General features: G+C 38.0%; 2 protein-coding genes across 3 annotated transcripts; one reads left to right on the top strand and one right to left on the bottom strand.

Annotated features, from left to right (window-relative positions):
• Window positions 1–273: 273 nt before the first annotated feature.
• On the bottom strand, window positions 274–5,052 carry dleu7 (deleted in lymphocytic leukemia 7). The gene is made up of 2 exons (XM_088648826.1): window positions 3,414–5,052; window positions 274–2,321 (listed from the first exon to the last, which is right to left on the bottom strand). The coding sequence occupies exons 1-2, from the start codon at window positions 3,777–3,779 to the stop codon at window positions 2,115–2,117; spliced, it is 573 nt and encodes a 190-aa protein (XP_088504952.1). The 5' UTR covers window positions 3,780–5,052; the 3' UTR covers window positions 274–2,114.
• Window positions 5,053–5,659: 607 nt separating this feature from the next.
• On the top strand, window positions 5,660–19,262 carry rnaseh2b (ribonuclease H2, subunit B). Of its 2 annotated transcripts, XM_088648805.1 has the most exons (11): window positions 5,661–5,991; window positions 6,997–7,068; window positions 7,713–7,820; window positions 8,286–8,362; window positions 8,973–9,087; window positions 9,369–9,433; window positions 10,047–10,152; window positions 10,800–10,881; window positions 11,331–11,376; window positions 14,716–14,793; window positions 15,218–15,372. In XM_088648805.1, the coding sequence occupies exons 1-11, from the start codon at window positions 5,928–5,930 to the stop codon at window positions 15,326–15,328; spliced, it is 924 nt and encodes a 307-aa protein (XP_088504931.1). In that variant the 5' UTR covers window positions 5,661–5,927; the 3' UTR covers window positions 15,329–15,372. The 2 variants fall into 2 exon arrangements, with proteins under 2 accessions (XP_088504939.1, XP_088504931.1); XM_088648813.1 differs by lacking the exons at window positions 14,716–14,793; window positions 15,218–15,372 and adding an exon at window positions 19,090–19,262 and having other exon boundaries at window positions 5,660–5,991.
• The last annotated feature ends 1,747 nt before the right edge of the window (window positions 19,263–21,009 follow it).

The raw sequence follows: 21,009 nt of genomic DNA, 5'->3' as shown, positions 1-21,009 counted from the left end.
CAATGAAATAAAACTACACAGGGGGTTTATAGTTACTTTTAAATGTAAAAGATGCCATTTGACTGATAAAAAAGTAATTTCCTTATTGGGAAATTTCCCCCATCGTCTTTATGCCTTGTAAGTACTATGTAAGTGGTTACATTCTCACAGTAATGTGTCCACTAATACCAAAACAAACTCTCTCCTTATATTCTCCTATTCACTTTCGATAAAGATATCAAAAACAATATTTTACTCTTGGATGCCCTCTAGTGATTTTTTCACCAAACAATCTGGATTTAAACTCCCTTTATTTTAGGCGGCATTGTCACACAGCATGAATTTCGCAGATGAGTGATAATCAGAAAACTAAATAAGTATCACTTTGTTAGCAATGCTCATTGAATCAGAAAATGTAATGCCCACATTACTGCAGAAATTACACAAACGCTCCATGCAACATGGATTTGTTGAAAGCAAAGTTACAAAGAAATCATGAAACACATATTGATTTATCTTTATAATGAAATACCACAGTACAACATAACGCAGTCATTATGTCCAAGCCAATAAAGCACCTAAAATCACATTTTGATTCACATTTCAAATACTTTTTCAGAGAGCCTGTCAGCACAAACCCCATTTAGTTAATTTAATGTAGTAGTTTTCTCAATGATCCAACTATTCTTCTTGTTATTAGTAGTAGAAGTAGTAGTTATTAGTAGTAGTAGTATCCTGCCCACCATTTGCAAATTGACCCATCTGCACATGGCCTGAGGTTCCATTGGGAAAACAAAAGAGGACCCATCCAAACCTTTTTGATAATACTGGATGGGCTGACATATTGATATGACCCCACACATGTCATATTGTATTCCAACAAATCTTTGTTTTCGTATTCAGTCAGGACTGTTTCTCCATTCGTTAGTTTATCCTCCACGTCATTCCTCATTGTCCAGCCTTAACTTGGTAATCATCTGATCCATTGGGAAATGGAGACCTCAGAGGCAATTCAATCAAAAGACCCTGGAAGACGTCCCCCAGGACCCTAGTAAGAACCACAGTAGTCTGTATGTTTTAAATTAGGAAAGCTTTACTGGCAAGCAAATTAATTCCCACTACAGTTTAATTTGAATTGCAGGGAACTGTACAATATGAATTGGCTAAACCATTACCTTGCACAACATACTTATCTTTGCTTTCAAAGCTTCTAGTGAAGAGACAATGAGAGGAGACAGAACACCTGGGACCCATCCATTCTGAGAGATCTGGATATGTCTCATTAATTGTGCTAATGATAAAAAAACAACTCAAGTTACAATATATGTACAACCAACAGTCACAAACTGAGCATTCACAAAAGTGAATTATTTAACAGTCAAGCTGTAAGCAGATAGTTCACAGTTAGCTAACATAATTAGTGCTGAAATGTTACATTCTTGATGACAAAATCTACCGAGGCTCCCATCTAGTCCAAAAAAAGACACTTGGCGAAACAAAACTCAGTGCTGAATCCAACCCAAACAAGAGTAATTCTGAATTTACAAAATGGTCAAAATAATTTGGATTCTCAGTCTCTTTTCGCTTTGATAGCTATAAATATTTCACTTGGTAGAGGAGTTTTTTTTTTCTAAGACCATTGTAGCTATTCAAATAGAAGTACTCATAACAAAAATATTTCTGGAAATTTTGTTATAACGGTTTCTGATCTTCACTCTCCCAGATAAACGAATGTGAGAATAAACACAGTCTTTCCTTTATTAAACTAAGATCAATCATGATACAGCGGGCATGAAAGGAGCTATGTTACAGCTGCTATCTGTTACCAGCAATCTAGTTATCTGCCATGTTTTTGCTCTACTTTTAGAAAGTGAAAATATGTTATCAGATTGGATGGAGCATTCCTGGGCCACTTGATTCTTACATGTTCCATCCTCCTACTCCTTCAGTTGAACACTAAGCAAACACAGCTTTTTTGAGCTGTTCGACGGAAGTCACACATTAAAAAAATACATGGTATCACACTTCTCTTTCTGGGTTTCTGCAAAAGGTCAACCTCCGTACAGTAATTCAATCCATGAAGTATGAAAGAGTGATTTCCTATGCTGAAGCCCCCTTTTGAGGATAAGGACTTTTCAAACGTCAGGAAACGTTTCACAGATTTGCAGGAGCTGTCCTCTTGCCTGTGTGTGTGAAGGAGAGCTGTAGTGACTCAGGGACAAAAGCAGGCTGTCGACAATGGTTTTCAAGCAGTCCCTTAGCTCTTTCAAGTCCTTGTCTGACTGGTGCCCATCGGCCCGTGCCGCCATGCGTATACAGATGTTTTGGAGATCAATACTGTCCTTTAGGAGACAAAAGGCAGAAAAAGAGCAATTAGAACCACAGAACATTCTCTAGAATTAAAACACATAGCGACAAAACAGGCGAATATTTGACACAAACCTAAACTGTCGTATTAACCACACTAAACCTCCAGGCCTTATTTTATGGTTCACTTATCTGTTGCACTGGGGTATTACCACAGTCAACACTCCAGTACTCCACCCAGATAAAACACCTCTTACCTCTGTTTATTAGAAATATTTAAAACCATTTCCCATTAGTGAAGGGCTGAATAGTGAGAGCAGGTTTTCTTGCATTCCTACATTTTTTTACTCACGAGCCAATTTAATTTTTACATTTTACCAGGGTAACCCTGGGTTTGGAAACTCGCCCAGCAGGTTTTATGAGTCAACTGCTCGACTCAGAAGTTGGTAGAGATCACTTGAAACGAAAATACCATCACCATGTCACCCCCGCCTGACGTATTGAACCGAGTCGCTTGCTAAATGAATCAAATCTCGCGTGTTCCCAGTCTCCATAAACGGGGAAATTAAGAGTGACAGAAGATTTTCTTATATCCAGCTCTCCTGGACAAGGGTTGGTTGCCATTGCATAAAGACATAGACCCAAAGTTTAAGTATTTTTGGTTATCTGTACTTCTTTATCAAACTCAGTTTAGCGCTGTGAGCTAAGGTCTGAAGTAAGCGCCCATCACTTTGTCGCCAGTGAGGACTGCCATTACAACGAATATAACGTGAAATGTGTTTTTTTTTCAGGCCTAGAACATCACATTCTTGCTTATAAATAATTCGGTATATGCTGCAAGAATTTCTGGCCGTCCAGCTCCAGAACTGTCTCTGTCATTCAGCGGATATTTTTTGTACAAAGGTGGTCGCCCCGATCCTCAACCCAACTAAAAAAAGGCTGTCTGAAAATTACTGAATGAAACGAAACGCTGGAGCACAAGACTGTAACACAATCTTTAGCTACCATCTAAAATCAGTTTATAAACACTTTGAAAAGTCGATTTTAATTTAATCAAACCTAAAAGTCTTGTAACTGCCCCCTACATTTTATATTTCAACAAGAAACACCAGCAGACAGTCTCCTACCTTGGGGTGCATTACGATTCCCCGGTTCGGGGAGAGAAAGCGGCAAATGTCTTGCTCCGTGGAAATAACTTGGGAAGCTATCTCGGTTAACTTGCAAAAGGCACTTTCTCGGGCTCTCACGGCTAGAGTACGGACTTCGCATCCTCTGTCGGATCGAGCCGGCCAGCCTGAGCCCCTCTTCAAAACAGCCCCGTCGTTGGGGTTAACGCGCTCCCGCAGTGAGCTCCTGCCGGAGACGGGCGCTTGCCCGCCGCATCTGTCGCGCGTCACGCCGCCTCTTTGTTTCAGGTCCACCTGCTGCTGCAGCAGCTTCAGCGCTTCTGCCTGATGCGCGATGGACGCGTTCAATAAGACCTCCGCCTGCATTTTACTACCTCCAAGCCGCAACAAGAAAAATAAATATATATATACGGCTCGGAACCAAAAAGCGACCCCGCAAGCAGGAGCCACCTCCCTGCGCTCTTAACTTCGAGAGCAGGTGCGAAACAGTCTCACAAAGCGGCTCCGACGGGCTGCCCGGCACAGTTCAAGCGCTCTTTGCGCACCACCAGATTTCCGTTACTGAGGGGCGCTGCTGATCCTACCCAACCAGGATGCGCTTCTCCGTCTTTTGAAATGTAAAAATACGGCAGAACTGGTTTTCGCCATGAGGGAGACAGGGGCGTTTAAGATAACCAAATTCCTATCCTTTACGACAGGGTGTATTATTCTATTTTTTTTTTAAATATTCACAATGGCTGGTGCAGATGGGAATTTCATTTTCAGTAGGTCCGCGTAGAGAAGGGGCAGAGAACGCGACCGTTTTTCATATGACAAATCGCTCACCTTTCAGAGTATAAATACAAAGCAACTTTTTGCACCACGTTTTGCGATCGGGTAAGCGCATTGAAAATGGGAGGATGTTGTGCAACATGAGCATGGTTTAAAACATCATCCTAAGTGTAGTAAAGCTCCGATGATATATTTCACATTGTTGTATAAATGGCGCATATATGCAAACTGCAGCTGGGAGCAGTTAGGAGTGGGGGTTCACATCACGGACGAAGGGCTCTCCCTTATAACGCCCTAGTAAATACCCTACACATCTCGGTCGACACACAGTCTGTGATGAAACAAAGGAATTGTTTTCGAATTTACACACAGAAAAGAACCGGTGTGTAAATCCACGCCCCACTCCTACCACCCTAAATAACATGTATTTGCGTTTGGATTAAGTGGAAAATACCGAACACAACAACAAGCCCAAATTAACACTAACACTGTAAATACAAACATAAATGTGAGCGAACGACAATGCAATCTTTGCTGGAGTACAGGCGTGAGTTAAAACACTATGTTGAATTTCACAGCCCAGTGTTATTAGGATTTTAATTGACAAACTGTTCCAAAATCATGAAGGGACTATACGGACTCTCGGATTTAATGCATCCTTAGTCTCTATAAAAGTAAAAGTAATTTTTAATATTAATTACACATTATAGACTTATACAGGCTAACACACTGCACATTTTTACAGATAGGGTACATTATGTGACGCTACCTATCCTCACAGACACGCTTTTCTTATTTTACACAACGTACTTTTTGCAGCTTTGCATTGATAATGCTAATCTCATTTTTCTTCGAAGAGATACAAAGCTTGTCTATGCAAAAGCTCATTACTCACTCTGAAAGTGTGTGTAAGTTGAGCACTGCATTTCACCATTAGTTTTCCTCGCTCGGACCAGTCTTAATTTCAGTGCTGAAATCTCAACATGTTGTACACGTGTTGTGTTCATCCAGCTGTATATAAGAACTGTGTACTGTACCAGCACTGGTGTAAATAACATTAATTATTAATGTGATAGGATAGAATAAATACAGGGTGAGTCACGTACCCCTTTGTCCCTTTACGCTACAGAAATAAAATGCATTGTGGCGAGCCTCTTAGCTCGAAAACTGAATTTCTAAGACTATATAATTTTTAGCAAAAATAAATAAAAGCGGAGCAACTATTTTCTGCAGTTCATTTCATAAAGCAGAAACGAAAAACATGCTGCCACTTTAACGTTTCCGACATCCCACGGTATTTTTAAATTTAGAATAAAGCAGGATATCTGCATTGTACTAAGAAAAATAAGGCAATTTTTTGTTTTAGAAAAAAGATGTGCGATTTAAGTAAACTCGTGACACAAAAAAGGAAGGAGTGGGTCACTGTCTCTTTAAAATGACGACAATGGGACAGACCAATTTTAAGGGAATTCACTGAACAGAGAAGCGTAACAAACCTGTGTGATCTCTTGTCATAAAAGTGGTCTACATCAACAGACTGTACATTAATAACATTGTATGATTTCGTTATTTTCTGAAAAATATATCTTTCTTTTTATACATCAGTGTAAAAAGTCTTAAAGATATGCTTCCCCCGTCGAAGTTATTAAGAATTTTACCGCCATTTTTAGCTTCTTAGTCTTGTTAGTACTCTCGCATAACAATTTATGTTTTACAGCCTTTTTTAAAAAGAAATTTCCAAACATGACTACAAGAAGAAAGCGTCAGTCAAACACGCAGGCAGACCAGTGGGTTGTTATAGCTGCAGGTAAGACGGGGTCAACTCTAGGCGGCTTTAATGCAGGTTACAGCCGCCATGCCCATCTCTGAGGTGTGTGAAGACGTCTGTCCTGCAAACTTAATCGCTGCTTTAAGTGTTTTTTTTAAAACAATTACTTCTCCTTAAAGGTATTGACAGTTTTCACAGAGAGACAGAGCAAGGATATTCTGCACGGGTTCACACGAAAAATACTGTGGTGGATATAGTTCTCGGCCTTGGAAATGATATATGACAGAGTAGTATGTGCTCCTCTCATTTCCATTTTTGCAGTGAGCAAATAAGAGAAGTAAACGAAATTATTATAAACGTTAACGCAGCATTGAGATACCACGACCACCTCCCTCCTCCTCGTTTAATCCCGTTGGCTCCGTTCTTGCGTTAGTCTATTCTGAAATGTACGCCGACCGAGGCTCTCAAACACTGTCGGGACTGCTTTGAACAAGATGAACAGCCCTCATATTTTAATGTTCACGTAGAAAATACAGCTGTGTTACTGGTTTTATAGTTTTGCTTTATACGATAAAGGGATCTGTTGAAACATGTCTTAATGGTGTTCCGTAACTTTGAATTGTAAACGCCGAAACATGGGCTACTTTTCTTTGGTGCCTGTTCATAGTATAAAAAGGACCAGCTTGACATTGTAGCAACACGAAATACAAGGCCCAATAAATAACTGATACTGTAGTGCCAGTTTCATATCTGCTTGGTTTGTTTTGTTTAATGCCTGACCAATTACTGTTTGGACATTACATACCCGTTTTTGACCAGTACATTGTCCAATCAATTTAAACATTTTCCGAAAAACCTGCCTAATTCTTCTGTACAGTTATAGTTTTATGTTTTGTGTCATATTTAATTATAAGGCCTAAGGGACATTTTCTGAAACATTTGATCATTTTAGTGGTACACAATAGTTAAATACTCAGTAGAGTTTAACGTGTGTTTTAAAAGACCCACGGATCTGTGAATATCCTTGTTCCCTCCTGTTTACAGACTCAGTCATTGATGGAAAAAAGAAGCCAAACGGTGATCCTGTTTTTGTTCATCTTCGAAATCCTGCAACAAGTAAGCAATCCGCCATTCTTTCTTAACGGCTGGTAGGTGGCATTTTTCCTTTCTGTGAACAAGGGTTTACAACATAAAGCTGTTGTATTTGGAGAAATCCTGAGACAGAAAAGGAGGTGGGAGATGTCTTTTTCTATTGCTAAAGAGAAATCTGCAGTCTGTTTCTAACGTTGTCAGTCAAATAAATTTGGAGAGAACTTGCAAAATTGTGCAGGTTAATATCCATCCATCCATTTTTAACCAGTTCTTCCAGTTTAGTTTAGTGTGGTGGTGGAGCCTATCCGACAGACACGGACACGCACACACTCACACCAAGGACCAGTTTTCCCAGAAACCAGTCACACCTGAAGAAGGCTCCACGGCCAAAACGTTGTGTTTTCTTTCTTCTCTTTTCAGCATGGAATAAACCTATTACTTGTTCCTTTGCAACCTCCACGTATGTTGATATTTAGGTGAGAAATATGCTGCATCAGGTCCTGTAGTCACAGTTTTTCAGTCACTTACATGTAGAGAAAGATGTTAACCCTTCTTTGACAGCTCAACACTCTGTACAGTACAAGTTATGTCATGCAAGATAGGGGACAGAGGAAGTTATATCAGGTCAGCCAATTTTGAGAGTTACAGTACCTTTGCTTCTCTACTAGATGTTGGTTCTCTGTACCTCTTTGGGGGTGGCGACCTGCAGCTGTATGAGGTGAAAGCTTTTAATGAAGATTATCACTCCTGGTTTATTGGACAAACAGTGCAGCGAGGTGAGTGTTATGAAATAAGAAGTAATAGTTTTTAATTTTAAACTCCTCATAGATTAAGACTCAATAAACAAAGTATTTTTTCATACATTATAAAATGTGTGGAGTTCGATCTTGTGTGGCGAGTAGAGAATCATGGTTTCTCACACACTAGACCACACTGTGCTCAGAATTAGGTCAGGAACTCAAACTTAGAATAACTAACCAAAACATATTTAAACTTATTAAATTCTGCCTGCTGTAATAGCATATGTCACTGCATCTAGTCTTTTTTGGCAACTGAAGTTACTGTTATAAAGATTTATGTCAGAGCTGCTTCTACAATTTTTAAAAATTGAACATTTATGTGTGCTTACTCTCTTGTTGCCAATATAGTGGACAATATAGACAATTTTGTTTAACAATACCTGTGTATTATTTTAATCTGTAGACAACATACTTTTCTGTTTAATTAAAAAATACTTGTAGATGGAAGACTGCTGTATGTAACACCAATGGACCCTCTGTACCTTTTGTTGCCTTACCTGTTAAAAGCTGGGAAAGAGGTATGTACAGTATAAGTAAGAATAAGTTCTCCTATTTTAGCCTGACTATATCTTTATAAAACACACCACCATGACTCCTGGTATTCTGATGACTGTATTGAGTTTGGCATTGCTGCACATTACACATGCTTATATGTTAATGCTGTGTAGGAGTACTTTAAGGTGCTGGCAAAGTAAAAGTGAAAATTGTCAAATTCCCAAATACAAAGAAATGAAAATAGTTTTTAGAGGCATGCTGTAGAATCTGTTTAATAAGAAACATTACGGAACAGACAAGGCCTTTTGGTCCACTTGTGTTATATGGTTGTAAACTGCTAATTAATTCAAGGAGCATATCCAACCATTTCTTGGAAGAGGCCAGAATATCTGTTTTGACAACTTCTCCGGCAAGCTTGTTTCTGACTGTATCAATTGTTTGCTACAGTAGCAATGTTTTGCTAGATTGTCCTGGTGTGATCCAAAATTGCATTTGAGGAATCGGAAATGGCTACAGAACAGTTCCCAGCTGTGTAGGTTCTTCACAGCGTGTGTTTCATGTGTTCAGTCAATGGAGTTAAACAGAGACGGCTTGTGTTTTGTGGGGTAGGCTTGTTAATACTGTGTTCTGCAGGGCAAGTTTCAGCCTGTGGATCAGATAGTGGTGGATGAAGAGTTCCCCGGATGCAGGAGGGTGCTCAGCTGTGCAAGGGCACTGAAGTCTCTTTGTCATGTCGCGGAAGAGAGAGGTGAGTTGCTGGAGCTACACCCCTGGGCAGCGATACTCAGACACGAGAAACTTAAGATCTTTGCCATACGTCAGATATTCCTGTCTGAGCAGAATCGTTCCCAAGCATGCCTGTCCTTAAGAGCAATACATTGTTTACTATATCATAATACCTATGGTATTTAAAAGTTTGAGAGGGATTATGAGTCGGGGGATATATCCCAGGATAAACATTCAGTGATTTAACACGATTTGCAAGGGGTAATATTTCAAACGGATGTCCATGTTCATTTCTGTTCTTAGAAGTCGGAAGTCAAAAGTTTCATAGATACAGCCAGGAGAAGACAATGGTGTGGTTGAAGAAGAAGGTAAAAAGTCCAGTTTTTAAGACCATACGTAAGAACAGTTACAAATAAGAGGAGGCCGTTCTGCCCACCGAGCGTGTTTGTAAGGTTTAGTAGCTTGTTGATCTGCAGATCTAGTCCAGCCGGCTTAAACAACAGTGCTGAGTAGCTTGTTCCATTCTCTCTTCAGAGGGCTGACAGCTGTAAAAAAGGACAAGTGCTACTAATGTTAAAGAAAGTTGCTAGTAAAAGCAAAATTATTTGAGCTACAAATTTTGAATCCCAAGTAGTCTTGCTTATTCATGAGGAGTACATCCCTGGAAAGATTTCAATTTAAAGGTAAGCTTCTGGCACATTAGTCGTGCCTTTTATCACAGCAAGTGTTTTTTTTAAATGAAAACTACCTGTTACATTTGCTTCTAAATGACTTGGCTAAAAGGCAGATGTGGGTGTTATCAGCAGTCCTACTCTTTTTTTACAAAAATCTCCAGAAATCAGAAAATTGGCTTTGAAAGTGTCTTAGACATCCATGTGCATACTCAGCTTTTCTGAAACATTCCTGAAAGGGTTCATAAATGAATGTGGAATCGATCATTCTAAACCAGAGAGATGAAAACTTCTGTCTTCCTCTTTGTAGGTGGACAGGACTGTGAAAGCCCTGAAAAACAGCAAAATTTGTGTGGGTGGAGGAGTGAAGTCTTCAACATTTATCAGAACTACACAGCAATCAGATGTGCAAGAAGGTACAGTTTTGTAAGGCTTATCTAACTGTGTGGTACTAAAAATACAGTGATGAAGTCTCGTTGCCTCTTAGGAACACCTAAACTTATATTAAAAAGTTGAAATTGATATGGTCTCCTAATTCACTGAATCTATTCACTTGGCCAGCAATGCAGTCTGTTAACTCGAAAAGCCCCAAATGCTTATATCTTCTCACAGCTTTGCATTTTTACAAACCTCAGGCATTTGTGGAATCGGTTTGGTGTTTATGGATTAATAGTGTGCCTTCCTCTCTATCCTGTCTTTAAGACCTTTCAGAGGTATAATGTTCTTTCGTGCCTCTTGTCCTTTACAATTATGGCTTATGTTAAGTATACAGTTTCCTGCATGTAAATCATCTGGCTGTGCCTTCCTGCTGTTCTGACTGTGGCCAGCAGAGGGCACTAGAACTCTAAAATTCAGCAACTATCAATTTGTTTATTGTTTAATTTATACTGAAAAGCTTTTTTTTTTCCCCAGTATAAAGGATAAAGATGCCATGGCAGATTTGTTTTTTCTAGTTATGAAAATCACTGATAATATATGAAAATAAAACCATCCAAGTAGAGTAATATAAATCTGTATAAAACAAAGTTATATGTTTAACACAGCCTTGTTTTTTGTTCTCTAGAAGACTATATCCGTTATGCTCATGGTTTGATATCAGAGTATATTCCTGAAGAGCTCTGCAAAGAACTCCTCACCTATCTACAGTAAGTGCAACTCGTAGTTAATCAGGATTGGGAGAAAAGGCATTTCTTATAACTTTTCTAGCATGTCAATATCTTAGCACCATATTTATCAATACCTTGCAAGATGAACTTGTTTTTTCTTTGAACTGGACTTTTTTGGTTACGTTGGAGATTAAATATCTAACTTTCAGTCTTTTTTCAGTGTATTATTGTCAATAAATATGTTTTCAAGTAACTGTATGCAGTGCTGGAAAACCGACTCTGTTACAGTGATGAAAAACATTCCAATGTAATGTAAAAAGTATTGTAACAAGGAACATTTTTGATGATTTTCATACCTCTCTGTATAAGTAGACGTATTTAAGGAAACCTACATGGCAGAGCTGGAAAATGGCAGTGGGCATGGTGCCTTAGGCTATTGTAACATAGCTGAAAATGTCACTTCACGGAATCGAATTATTTTGTTTCAGGCTACCAGAGACTTCAAGCCCAGTCAGTGTGGAGCCACCAATAAAGGTAAGATAACTGCAGGATCTCTTGCCTTTCTGTTGGTAAGACATAAGGCTGAAGCAGTGACATTCAAAAAAAGCCTGTGCATCAATTAATTGACATTTTGAAATTGAAAACATACTTTTTTTAAAACTCCAGCCATCCATTTTCGAACTGCTTCAGCTAATTTAGCATTGGCGGGTAGCTGGAGCCCAGCCTGGCAAGCAACACGCGCAAGGCAGGGTCCACCCAGGGAGGGACACCAGTCCATCACGGGGCACACGCTCAAACCGCGGCCAGTTTTCCTACCAGTATGTTTTTGGCTCGTGGGAGGAAACTGGAGCAGCAGGGGGAAAGCCACGTGAACACAGGGAGAATTGAACCCAGGGCCGCAGAGCTGAGAGGCAGGAACGATGACCACTGCGCCATTGTGCGGTCCCTTTTTACATAAATACTGGGCGAATTTACTATTAAGTAAGAGAATAACGTAAATGATTTTCGTATATTTCCATGTGCCATTTGGGAATACAAGAAAAAGTGTGTAGTTACATGTTTCTCCTCTTTAGCAATAAAATATATTATTATAAAATGTGAAATTATTAGTATTTACTCCTGAGATTACATTTTGTTTTACATTCCCATGTTTTTTTTTTAACGTGTGCCTATCAAGCTGACTTGGGTGCTAACGGCGAATTGTTCGGTCATCAAACCGTTTCTCGAAATGTTTCTCTAATGATCCCAATGTATTGGCCTTGGCAACGTAGCAGGCCAGCTTGGATGCAGGCACTCATCCTCTTCTGTTCTCGGGCTTAATCACGCAGCCTCTTAATTCTCACTTGCGTTCTCTGACGCAGGTTTTTCTGTTGATTTGCCATCTGTTGAAGTCCATGAAATTGTTGATTACGTTCGTTTTCAAGATCGCGAAAATGGAACGAGTCTGTACTCTGTACTTGGCTGTTCTTTGAAATCTACTCCAGAAAAGCTGCAGCAGCTTTTCTCAGAATGTTGTGACCACAATTTTACATGGCATTCTTAAAGACTTAAGTCTTTCTTACTTGTACAGTTCTAACACAACTTCATTTAGTATAAATTCTGTATACCTGTATGTTAGTATATACCGTAACATTTTGTGTGCCCTCTCTCCTGTTTTGTGGTATTTTGTAGGTGACTCAGGAAGCACACATAAAACGTTTTCATGCATATCTTACTCTTATTACGTAATACTCTAGGCTGGAATATATTTAGAGGCTGAGTTACATTTGAATTTTCTAGTATTCTAATGCTGGAAAGCTTTTTGTTGATAAAAGTGTCGAGACGTACATTTCTTCAGTCTTCTTTTTGTCCTAATTTTGTCTTTTAATTTGCAGTATCTATATTGGGAATATTTTGTTTGACCCAGACAAAAGTCAAAACTTATTTTTTGCCTTACAGTCAAGCAATTTTGTATTAATTGTTGTGATATTCACATGAATGATAAGAGCAGTTTGCAAGTAAGATTGTATTTCTGTGCTCTTAATGTGGTTGAACGTGCCTCAAGAATATATATATATACATTACTTCATAATTTAAGACAAATTATTTCTCAGTATAATGCACTTCGGCACAACAAGCAACAACCAAATTGTTTTTGAGACAGTGTATGCGGCAGGCATCCGTTATGCTAAGTAATGAATAGTATCGCTTGTTTTTCCAGGCACTGTTCGCCTCCCATCATCTCATGATTACTTAATGAATTAATGGTGTTAGTCACTACTTTGTGTTTATGAAATCTAAAATCGAATAAGCTGCTATGTGGGAAAAAAAACTCTTAATGAAATTCGATACAAAGAATTTAGTCATTTTTTCAAATGGAAAATAAAACAGTCAACCTTCATAAAATCTACAATCTACAATTTATAAACCAATACAAGCTCAAAAGAATAAATAAATGAGTTGTAATGTTAGAAAAAAATAAAATAAACGCTATTTAAAAGACTCACTGAGAATAAAAATAAAATGTAAGAAATACACGCTCATTTGTATTTAAATCTGTAGCTTAACTTGGCCAGTATAAGATTTCCCACTTTTTCTCCTAATGAACTCTCTGGTTATATTGGTTATGTGTTTCTGTTCCTGTCCTGCCTAATGGTGAGGTGCCAGCAAATAACTTTGGAAGCAATTTCAATTACAAGTAGACAAAATGTTTATGTCAACTTGCATTGAATTCATTCTGTTTCTGCCATCATCAGTCAGGGGATCTCCACACACCACCTTGGTAAAAAAAGTTTACCTTGGTTTCATCTGTCCATAAAACTTTGTTCTAGAGCTGGCCTGGTTCAACTTGGTACTTCAAAGCAAATTGTTCTGTGTTTTTCCGTGCTTGGTGCTGATGAGAGGATTACATCTTGCGGTGTAGCCTTATTAGTTTTGTGCAAACTGTGGTTTTGACACTTTCACGCCTGCACTCTGAAGGCTGTTGGTGATTTCACTGACAGTTGTTTTAGGATTTTCGTTGACAGCTCCGGTTTGTTTTTCAGTCGTCAATCGCAAATATTTTTAAAAGTATTTTAAGGTATACCTGTGGTTTATTTCTCCTATAGTATATTTTACATTGTTGATTTAGGTATGCCCAATTTCTCTGCTATGGTTCTGTTTTTTTTCTATTTTCAGCTTCAGAATTACTCTCTTTAGAGCGTTCAAAGTTCTGGTTTTCATTTTGTCTTTTGACTAGGGACAGGTTGATACAGTTCACAGCTCTTTCATGAATACATCTTTACTCAGCAACAAACAAGAGACACCTGTTAACCAACGTTTAATGCTTTTTCTCCTTTAATTTAAAGTTTCAACATGATCAATCTATTTAATTGACCCAATGGGGTAGAAATTACTTGGCTATTAAAAAATAAAATAAGAGCTGTATTTATCCGTCATATTCCTTTCCATTGGGGAAAAACTTAATAGCAAAAATCCCAGTTTAGACTTCAACTTCAATAACTTAAAAGTCTGCCTAGAGGGATAAGATACTGTTCACACCACAGTTATTAGCTAAAACAAATATATCCCTGCATATATAACAAATAAAGCATTAAAAAAAAAAATTCACATGGACACCATTCACATATACATCATTTTGAATTTGAAACTAGATTGTGTTTAATCGCTGTATTGCTGGGGACGGCATTTTAAGACCCATTGGCTGCTGTGTTATTTTGAACACACTGTAAATTTTTAACTAATCCCACCGAGCGTATATTTTGCATCCTCCTTCACAGTATGTTTAGCATGAGGTTATTAGAGCTAACTGCTGGCAGCCTCCGGCATGACAGTACTTCTGTGTTAATTATAGTTAAGTACTGATGGAGACACTTCCTGATTCTCACGTTACAGAAAAGGAAATTGTCAGATAAGCCTGTGGAGGCAGAAGAGGATTACACCAAGTTCAACAGTGGGGATCTTGGCAAAAAAGTGAGTGACTATCAGTTCACAGCAAAAAATCACTGTAAAATGGAATTACGGTATATATATATACACCCTTCTGTCCTGTTTAAATACTGTTAAAAGTGATTTGAGCAAGTTGTTACTAGGTTACTAGAACTCCACATTTTAGATTGATAATAGTTCACACAACAGCAGTCATAGAAGTTAAATTATAGTGTTGCAAATGTATAGTATTGCATGCTTGGTGGACTACAAAAAATAAGAGGAAAATAAAAGGCTATAGTGCCAGCTATAGTATTTTGTGCCTATGTCTACATTGATTTTTTTTTAAATTTAGCTAGTTCTGAGGTGAAAAACATGCTCGTTCTGGAATGTGATAAATACAGATGGCCCAGTTTTCCTTTATGTAAGGAAGTTACATCTTTGGTTTTCCCTTTTCTATTGTCAATAGCCGGCGAAAAAGTTAACTGCTGCACAGAAAACTCTGGCCAAAGTGGACAAAACAGGCATGAAAAGCCTTTCTGCATTTTTCAGTCCCAAAGCCAAAACCGAGAAGAAATGAGCTTTTTGTGTATTTGTGGTACAATAAAGTGTTTAATTTGTTAAGCTGTGTCCAGTTTGTTGTTTATAAAATCAATCCAAAAGCACAAACAGATACATGCAAAGTGCATTTTGTTATCATCAGATTTTTCAGAAACCATACAGCTCCAAACTTACTTAGCCCCAAATCATTGTAATTAATATAATTTCATATTATAATTTAAAAGGAAATGATTAAAGCAGGTATACTTTCTTGTTCCTTAGCAAACTGTTCCCAGGCCTAAGGAAGTGAGCAGTATGTTCTTACAACACTGCTACAAGTCTTACTTATAAGTTCTCCTTATCCTAGGTATTTACCACATGTGTCTTTACATCTCTTTTAAGTAGTTTTGTAGGTGTATATGTCATATATTAGAAATATAAACCACAATTGGTGGTTGTAGCAGAAATTATTGTTTTAACATGAACAAATATCGCAATAAAAAAACAAACTCGTTAGAGGTTCCATTGCATCCTAGCAGACTTTTTAAGAGCACTATAAAAGTGCAAGCAATTATATATTAAATCATGTCAGAAATTAAAATTTCACAAGCTTTTAAGACAGTAGCTGCAATATATTGCAGTGTAAATTGCAGGTAAACAAAACATCACAAACTGGAACCTGTGAGATATGGAAACATGCGTTATTTGTTTGCAGCAGTTGAAGTCCCATCAGAATATAATTCTTGCAATTTAGTGTTCTGACATTGATAAGGACACCTTATTGTTTCATATTTTGTACTGTAACTGGGGCAGGTTCCCCTTAACTGGCAGTGTGGTGTTTGGGAACCTACACATAGACCCCCCTCTTAGAAGGGTACCTGGCCTGCTGTACCCTGATTAAAGTGGGGTTGAGGTTGGACCAGTCCTGTTTTAAATACCCATCCCACCCTGATGTGGTCTGTAACCTGTTCTGCCTCATGGGAGTCCTCTGTAGTCGCAGCATTATGTGATGAGACAAGCTTGTCCCTTCTAACCTCCAGAAGGAAAGCAAAAATGAATTGACATTTTAACCTATGGAGGAGGAAACCAATCTCTTAATCCATCTGCAATCTAATGTAGATATAACCCTCTTTTCCCTCTCATTGATTACCCTTAAACTAGCCGGACTAGATGATTAGACTAGTAGAGTACAAGAGTTTAGTGCCTTATCTATATGTACATTGGAATTATTTGTGCCATTCTCTCAGGATATACACTGGACACCAGACGATGTAGACAAAATGGTACATTATAAATAGTGTTAATATGTACAGTAAGACAATAAACAAAAGTGTCACCAAAATCATCCACAGCTGATTTCACTCCTGAGTTGATTTTCTCTGAACCCTCTGAGCTGCACACCCAAAGCTCAAACCAGCCCAGATGGCTGAGAGAGACAGTTAACCCTTAAAATGAGCCGATACTGATATCTGTGCTTGTAAATGGCTAGGATACTGCATATGCCTTCTGTTTTAGAAAAGATTAAAATTCCTCCATAGACCAGTAACCTTTCCTTCGTGTATCCATGAGAACAATGATTCACAATGAAGCAATTATACTTTCTTGGACATTTTTGACATGCCTGAAGAAGGCTCTACAGCTGAGATGTGTTTCTCCTTTCTGTTTTTCAGTGTGGATTTAAACTTTATTTGTTCCTATACAATAAAATGGTGAGTTAGTTCACATAAAACTATACTTTGCTGGTTTGTTATAATATTACACTTACCAACAAAATGTGTATATCAATCATTCAATTAATCCAAGAAGGTGTGTGTTCAGTTTTAGGTCACTTTGATGATGCAGACTGTATTTTTCCCATCAGTATCAGTGCCTCAGGGTCTGAATAAGCAGTGAGTATGGTTTTAGTGTACATGACCACCATTATTAGGAAGGAAGGTGTATAAAACCGATCTGCAGTAAGTAGAACCTCCGTACAAGATGTCGAGGCCTGTGCTCCTTGTGATGTATGGTGTGGACTGCGTTTTATCCATCCGTCCAATTTCTGACCGTTACATCCAGGGCTGTGGGAGAGTCAGAGCCTATGCTGGCAAAGCAGTGGGCACAAAGCACATGCTGGATGGGATGGCAGTCCATCACACACACAGACACGGACAAGCACACACTCACACCAGGGCCAGTTTCCCCAAATACTGTGTCTTTGGACTGGGGAGGAGACCCATGCAAACATAAACTCCATGCAGATAGCACACCAGGGCTGGAAGAGAACTCGGGACCCCAGCACCGCTGTGCCACCCACTGCTTTTTATTTCCTGATTTCATTCATTCAGTGTGAGGGGACTTTCACTGCCCCCGTGTCATTGATCAGCCAGCTGAATGTTGTTCAGAGACCTCAAAGTGTTAGTTCACATTTGTTTCTGCAATACATCGGCTTCTCCCGTCAGTGGTCCTCAGCCAGTTAGAACTGGGCACTTCATACTTTACATCTCCATCCTGGGTGGCAATGTATGTTGTTCACCTCTGGACTAAAAACTAGACAGACGTCCTTTGTGCCACATTCCCTAATGAACCAGCTTCCTTCCATGAAATCACATGGGCGTAAACCTGACAGTAGATTAGGGGATACCTGACCGCTCACTTGCTTGCCTGTAATTTGAACCAGCAGTCTTGTATCAATGAACCATTTTTTGGGAAGCTAATAGAAGTAAGGAAAAGTAAAAGTGTTTACTTAAGTAGGGATCATAATTAATTAGCCTTTAAATTTCTGGAAAAGACTATAGACTAATGCAATACATTTTTAGATTTATTTTACTCTGGTAATATCTGAAGTAAGATTTCAGCTGGTGATTTGATTTTTCAATTTTAGTGCTTCTCACTTTGCAGAGTTTCAACATCTGAAATGGTCACTACGATAAAATCTAGCAGATGCTCCTTGGGTTCTATTTCCTGTGTTTTGCTTTGTTTAAATTTTGCATTTCTGTCTTATTTTCACACATATCTTCAATGAATCATTAACTTCTAAAATTGTTCCTTATGCAGGTATTACAAAAAATACCTGGTGTTAAAAAGCAGAATTTTGACTCCACAAAAAACATCAACAAATACTATTTTTCTTTTTCCCCAACTTTGTATTTTTCTTGGTTCCTTTTACTTTTCAGCATGGAATTAACATCTACCTGTTTCTTTGGACCTTGCATGCCTGAAAAAAATGTTATAAAATTCAGTTTTATACACTAGGTTTTAATTATTTAAATTTGAGTTAAATCTTATAAATGATCAGTTTCTAAAGTTTTTATTTTATTTTATGGAAAGCATCATGAGTTGAAGTCAAGAAAAATGATATAAAAATACATGTTAATATTAAGATAAATACTTTAAACATAAATGGAGTTTTTTAATTTATTTAAAAAGATTTAAAAGAAAAACAATATGCATTCCTTTATCTGATATTGTAACAGCGTTAACACTGCAAATTGTATGTATCCAATGTCTTATTGATTAACATGAATGTGACACTAGCAGTAAATGTAGAAATATGTGTAAACAAACAATGAGAAAGTTGATGCTCTGACCTCAACAAAAATATGCTTTATGATGAATGATTGATCTTATCAATTTACATCAGAGAGATATAATCCAGATAAGGTGGCATAAAACCTGCAAAGGTGGCAAGTCATCTGCTAATAGTGGCAGGAATAGAATTAAGATTTGTCAAAAAATGACAAATGTTTCAAATCATGAGATTTTCTAAAGTGCCCACTTTTGAAGAGTTGTGTATTGAAATAATTATGTCTTTTTTCTCAGATGGACAAACGTAAAGGAAGAAAGAAATAAGACTGGATTGAAGTGCAACTGACAGGATCCTTGATAAAAAAAAAACTTATTTCTACCATTTTAACACTGGACATTTTATATTGATCATTGAAGAAATGTACGTTATTAACCTTTTAACAATAAACCTTTTATATATTTTTTAATATTGTTCTGATATTTGCCTCATTTAAATAATTTGGTTAAAACCTGTCTGGTTTTGGTTTGAGGTGGTGATATTTTTGAGAAACTTAATCTGGATCTTCATTGTAATGGTCCTGTTTTATCACAGTGTCTTATGAGCCAAATCATACTATTTGCTTATTGACCTAAAGTGCCAAACTCTAATGTGTGTAGAGTTAGGTTTTAAAGTAAAGATTTAAGGATGGCTATGGATGTTAACCTGTTTTAAATGACATGCGCATCCTAAAAAACTCTTAGATTGAGCCTTTAGTGTACTGTACATAGATGCTATCACACAACTTGAGAGCATCTTCAGAATTTTAAAAAGCTTATTTCAAAGAACTACCATTCATAAAGTTTGGAGCTTAAATAAACATAGATGAACACGCAAAGAAATATATGAAAGCATTTTTGCTTGTAGTTTGTGTGTTTAGATTGAACCTGGTTATGAGTTTATGATGCATTTATGTTTTCTCACGTTTTCAAACTCCAATGAATATCACCATTGGAGAGGATGGGTTAGTCTGTATCCATTAGGATATCTGGTAGAAAGGATTTTTTTTCAATTTTACTGTTCTACAGGTATACTCCAAGTATGCCTCAGAAAACAAGTAGCCTTTGTACATTCTTGTACACATGAAATATCAACAAAGATTTGCCATGAAAAATCGGCTGAAAAAAAGTATTTACAAAAAGTATAAACTTTTAAATACGGTTATAATATACAACATTGCAGTATTGCAAACCATCCATGTTTGTACAACAGATGAGGCTCATCTCATCTTATCATTGACTGGAGCTGTATCACCCTGCATCTCACAACTGGCAGCCAAATGAAGCTCAGCAGGTGTGAGCCTGGTCAGTACCTGGATGGGAGACTCCTGGGAAAGCTAAGGTTGCTGCTGGAAGAGGTGTTAGTGGGGCCAGTAGGGGGTGCTTACCCCCTGTCTGTGGGGGTCCTTATGCCCCAGTATAGTGATGGGGACACTATACTGTGAAAAGAAGCTGTCCTTCTGATGATATGTAAACTGAGGTCCCAGGGTGTTTCTCAAAAGTAGGGCTGTTGTCCTGGCCAAATTTCCCATTGGCCTTTACCCATCATGGCCTCCTAATAATCCCCATCTATGAACTGGCTTCATCACTCTGCTCTCCTCCCCACTGAGAGCTGGTGTGTGGTGAGCATACTGTCTTATCATTCAGGTGGTGGTGGGGGGGAGTCCCCATTACCTGTAAAGCACTTTAAGTGGAGTGTCCAGATATATATATATGTAAGGAATTATTATTATCTCCAAAGCTGTATTAGTGTAATTTAGCTATCCAGGTTTGTATGACAATATGGCCCCGATATTAAAAATATTAGTCTAATCTACCTGCTACTTTAAACAGCTGAAACATAAAAAATGGTTAAAAAAGTGATGCCTTTTGGCCTGTCTAACCTTTTTAATAATTAGTAGCTAATTGATCAGAGAATCTCATTCAGCCGTTTCTTTAAAGAGGCAAGGCAAGAAGCTTGGACAATATGACTGTGTAGCTTGATCCATGTTGATTTTTCATTCGGCAGTATTCTAATTCTTTTTTTTTTAAAACTCTGTAGTCTGCCTCTGAGTGCTTTGAAATTGACTTATCATCCACAGGCTTTGCTTTTTATTTTTAAGTCGGGAATCGGTACAAAAGACAATAGCCTCATTAACGGATTTCTTTTTAAATTTGCTGAAGTCCTGTTGATCTCAT

Source organism: Lepisosteus platostomus, chromosome 2 (genome assembly GCF_059453375.1).
Source record: "Lepisosteus platostomus isolate fLepPlt1 chromosome 2, fLepPlt1.hap1, whole genome shotgun sequence".
Classification (NCBI taxonomy): Eukaryota; Metazoa; Chordata; class Actinopteri; order Semionotiformes; family Lepisosteidae; genus Lepisosteus; species Lepisosteus platostomus.
The sequence above is the reverse complement of the archived record's forward strand: the minus strand, read 5'-3'. Positions and strand labels throughout refer to the sequence as shown.

Bases quoted from the DNA above. Each gene is read 5' to 3' on its own strand.
- rnaseh2b (XM_088648805.1), top strand. From the start codon at position 5,928: ATGACTACAAGAAGAAAGCGTCAGTCAAACACGCAGGCAGACCAGTGG. The intron at 9,088-9,368 runs GTGAGTTGCTGG...TTCTGTTCTTAG, and splicing joins TCATGTCGCGGAAGAGAGAG to AAGTCGGAAGTCAAAAGTTT. The intron at 14,794-15,217 runs GTGAGTGACTAT...TATTGTCAATAG, and splicing joins GTGGGGATCTTGGCAAAAAA to CCGGCGAAAAAGTTAACTGC.
- dleu7 (XM_088648826.1), bottom strand. From the start codon at position 3,779: ATGCAGGCGGAGGTCTTATTGAACGCGTCCATCGCGCATCAGGCAGAA. The intron at 2,322-3,413 runs GTAGGAGACTGT...TGTCTCCTAAAG, and splicing joins GAATCGTAATGCACCCCAAG to GACAGTATTGATCTCCAAAA.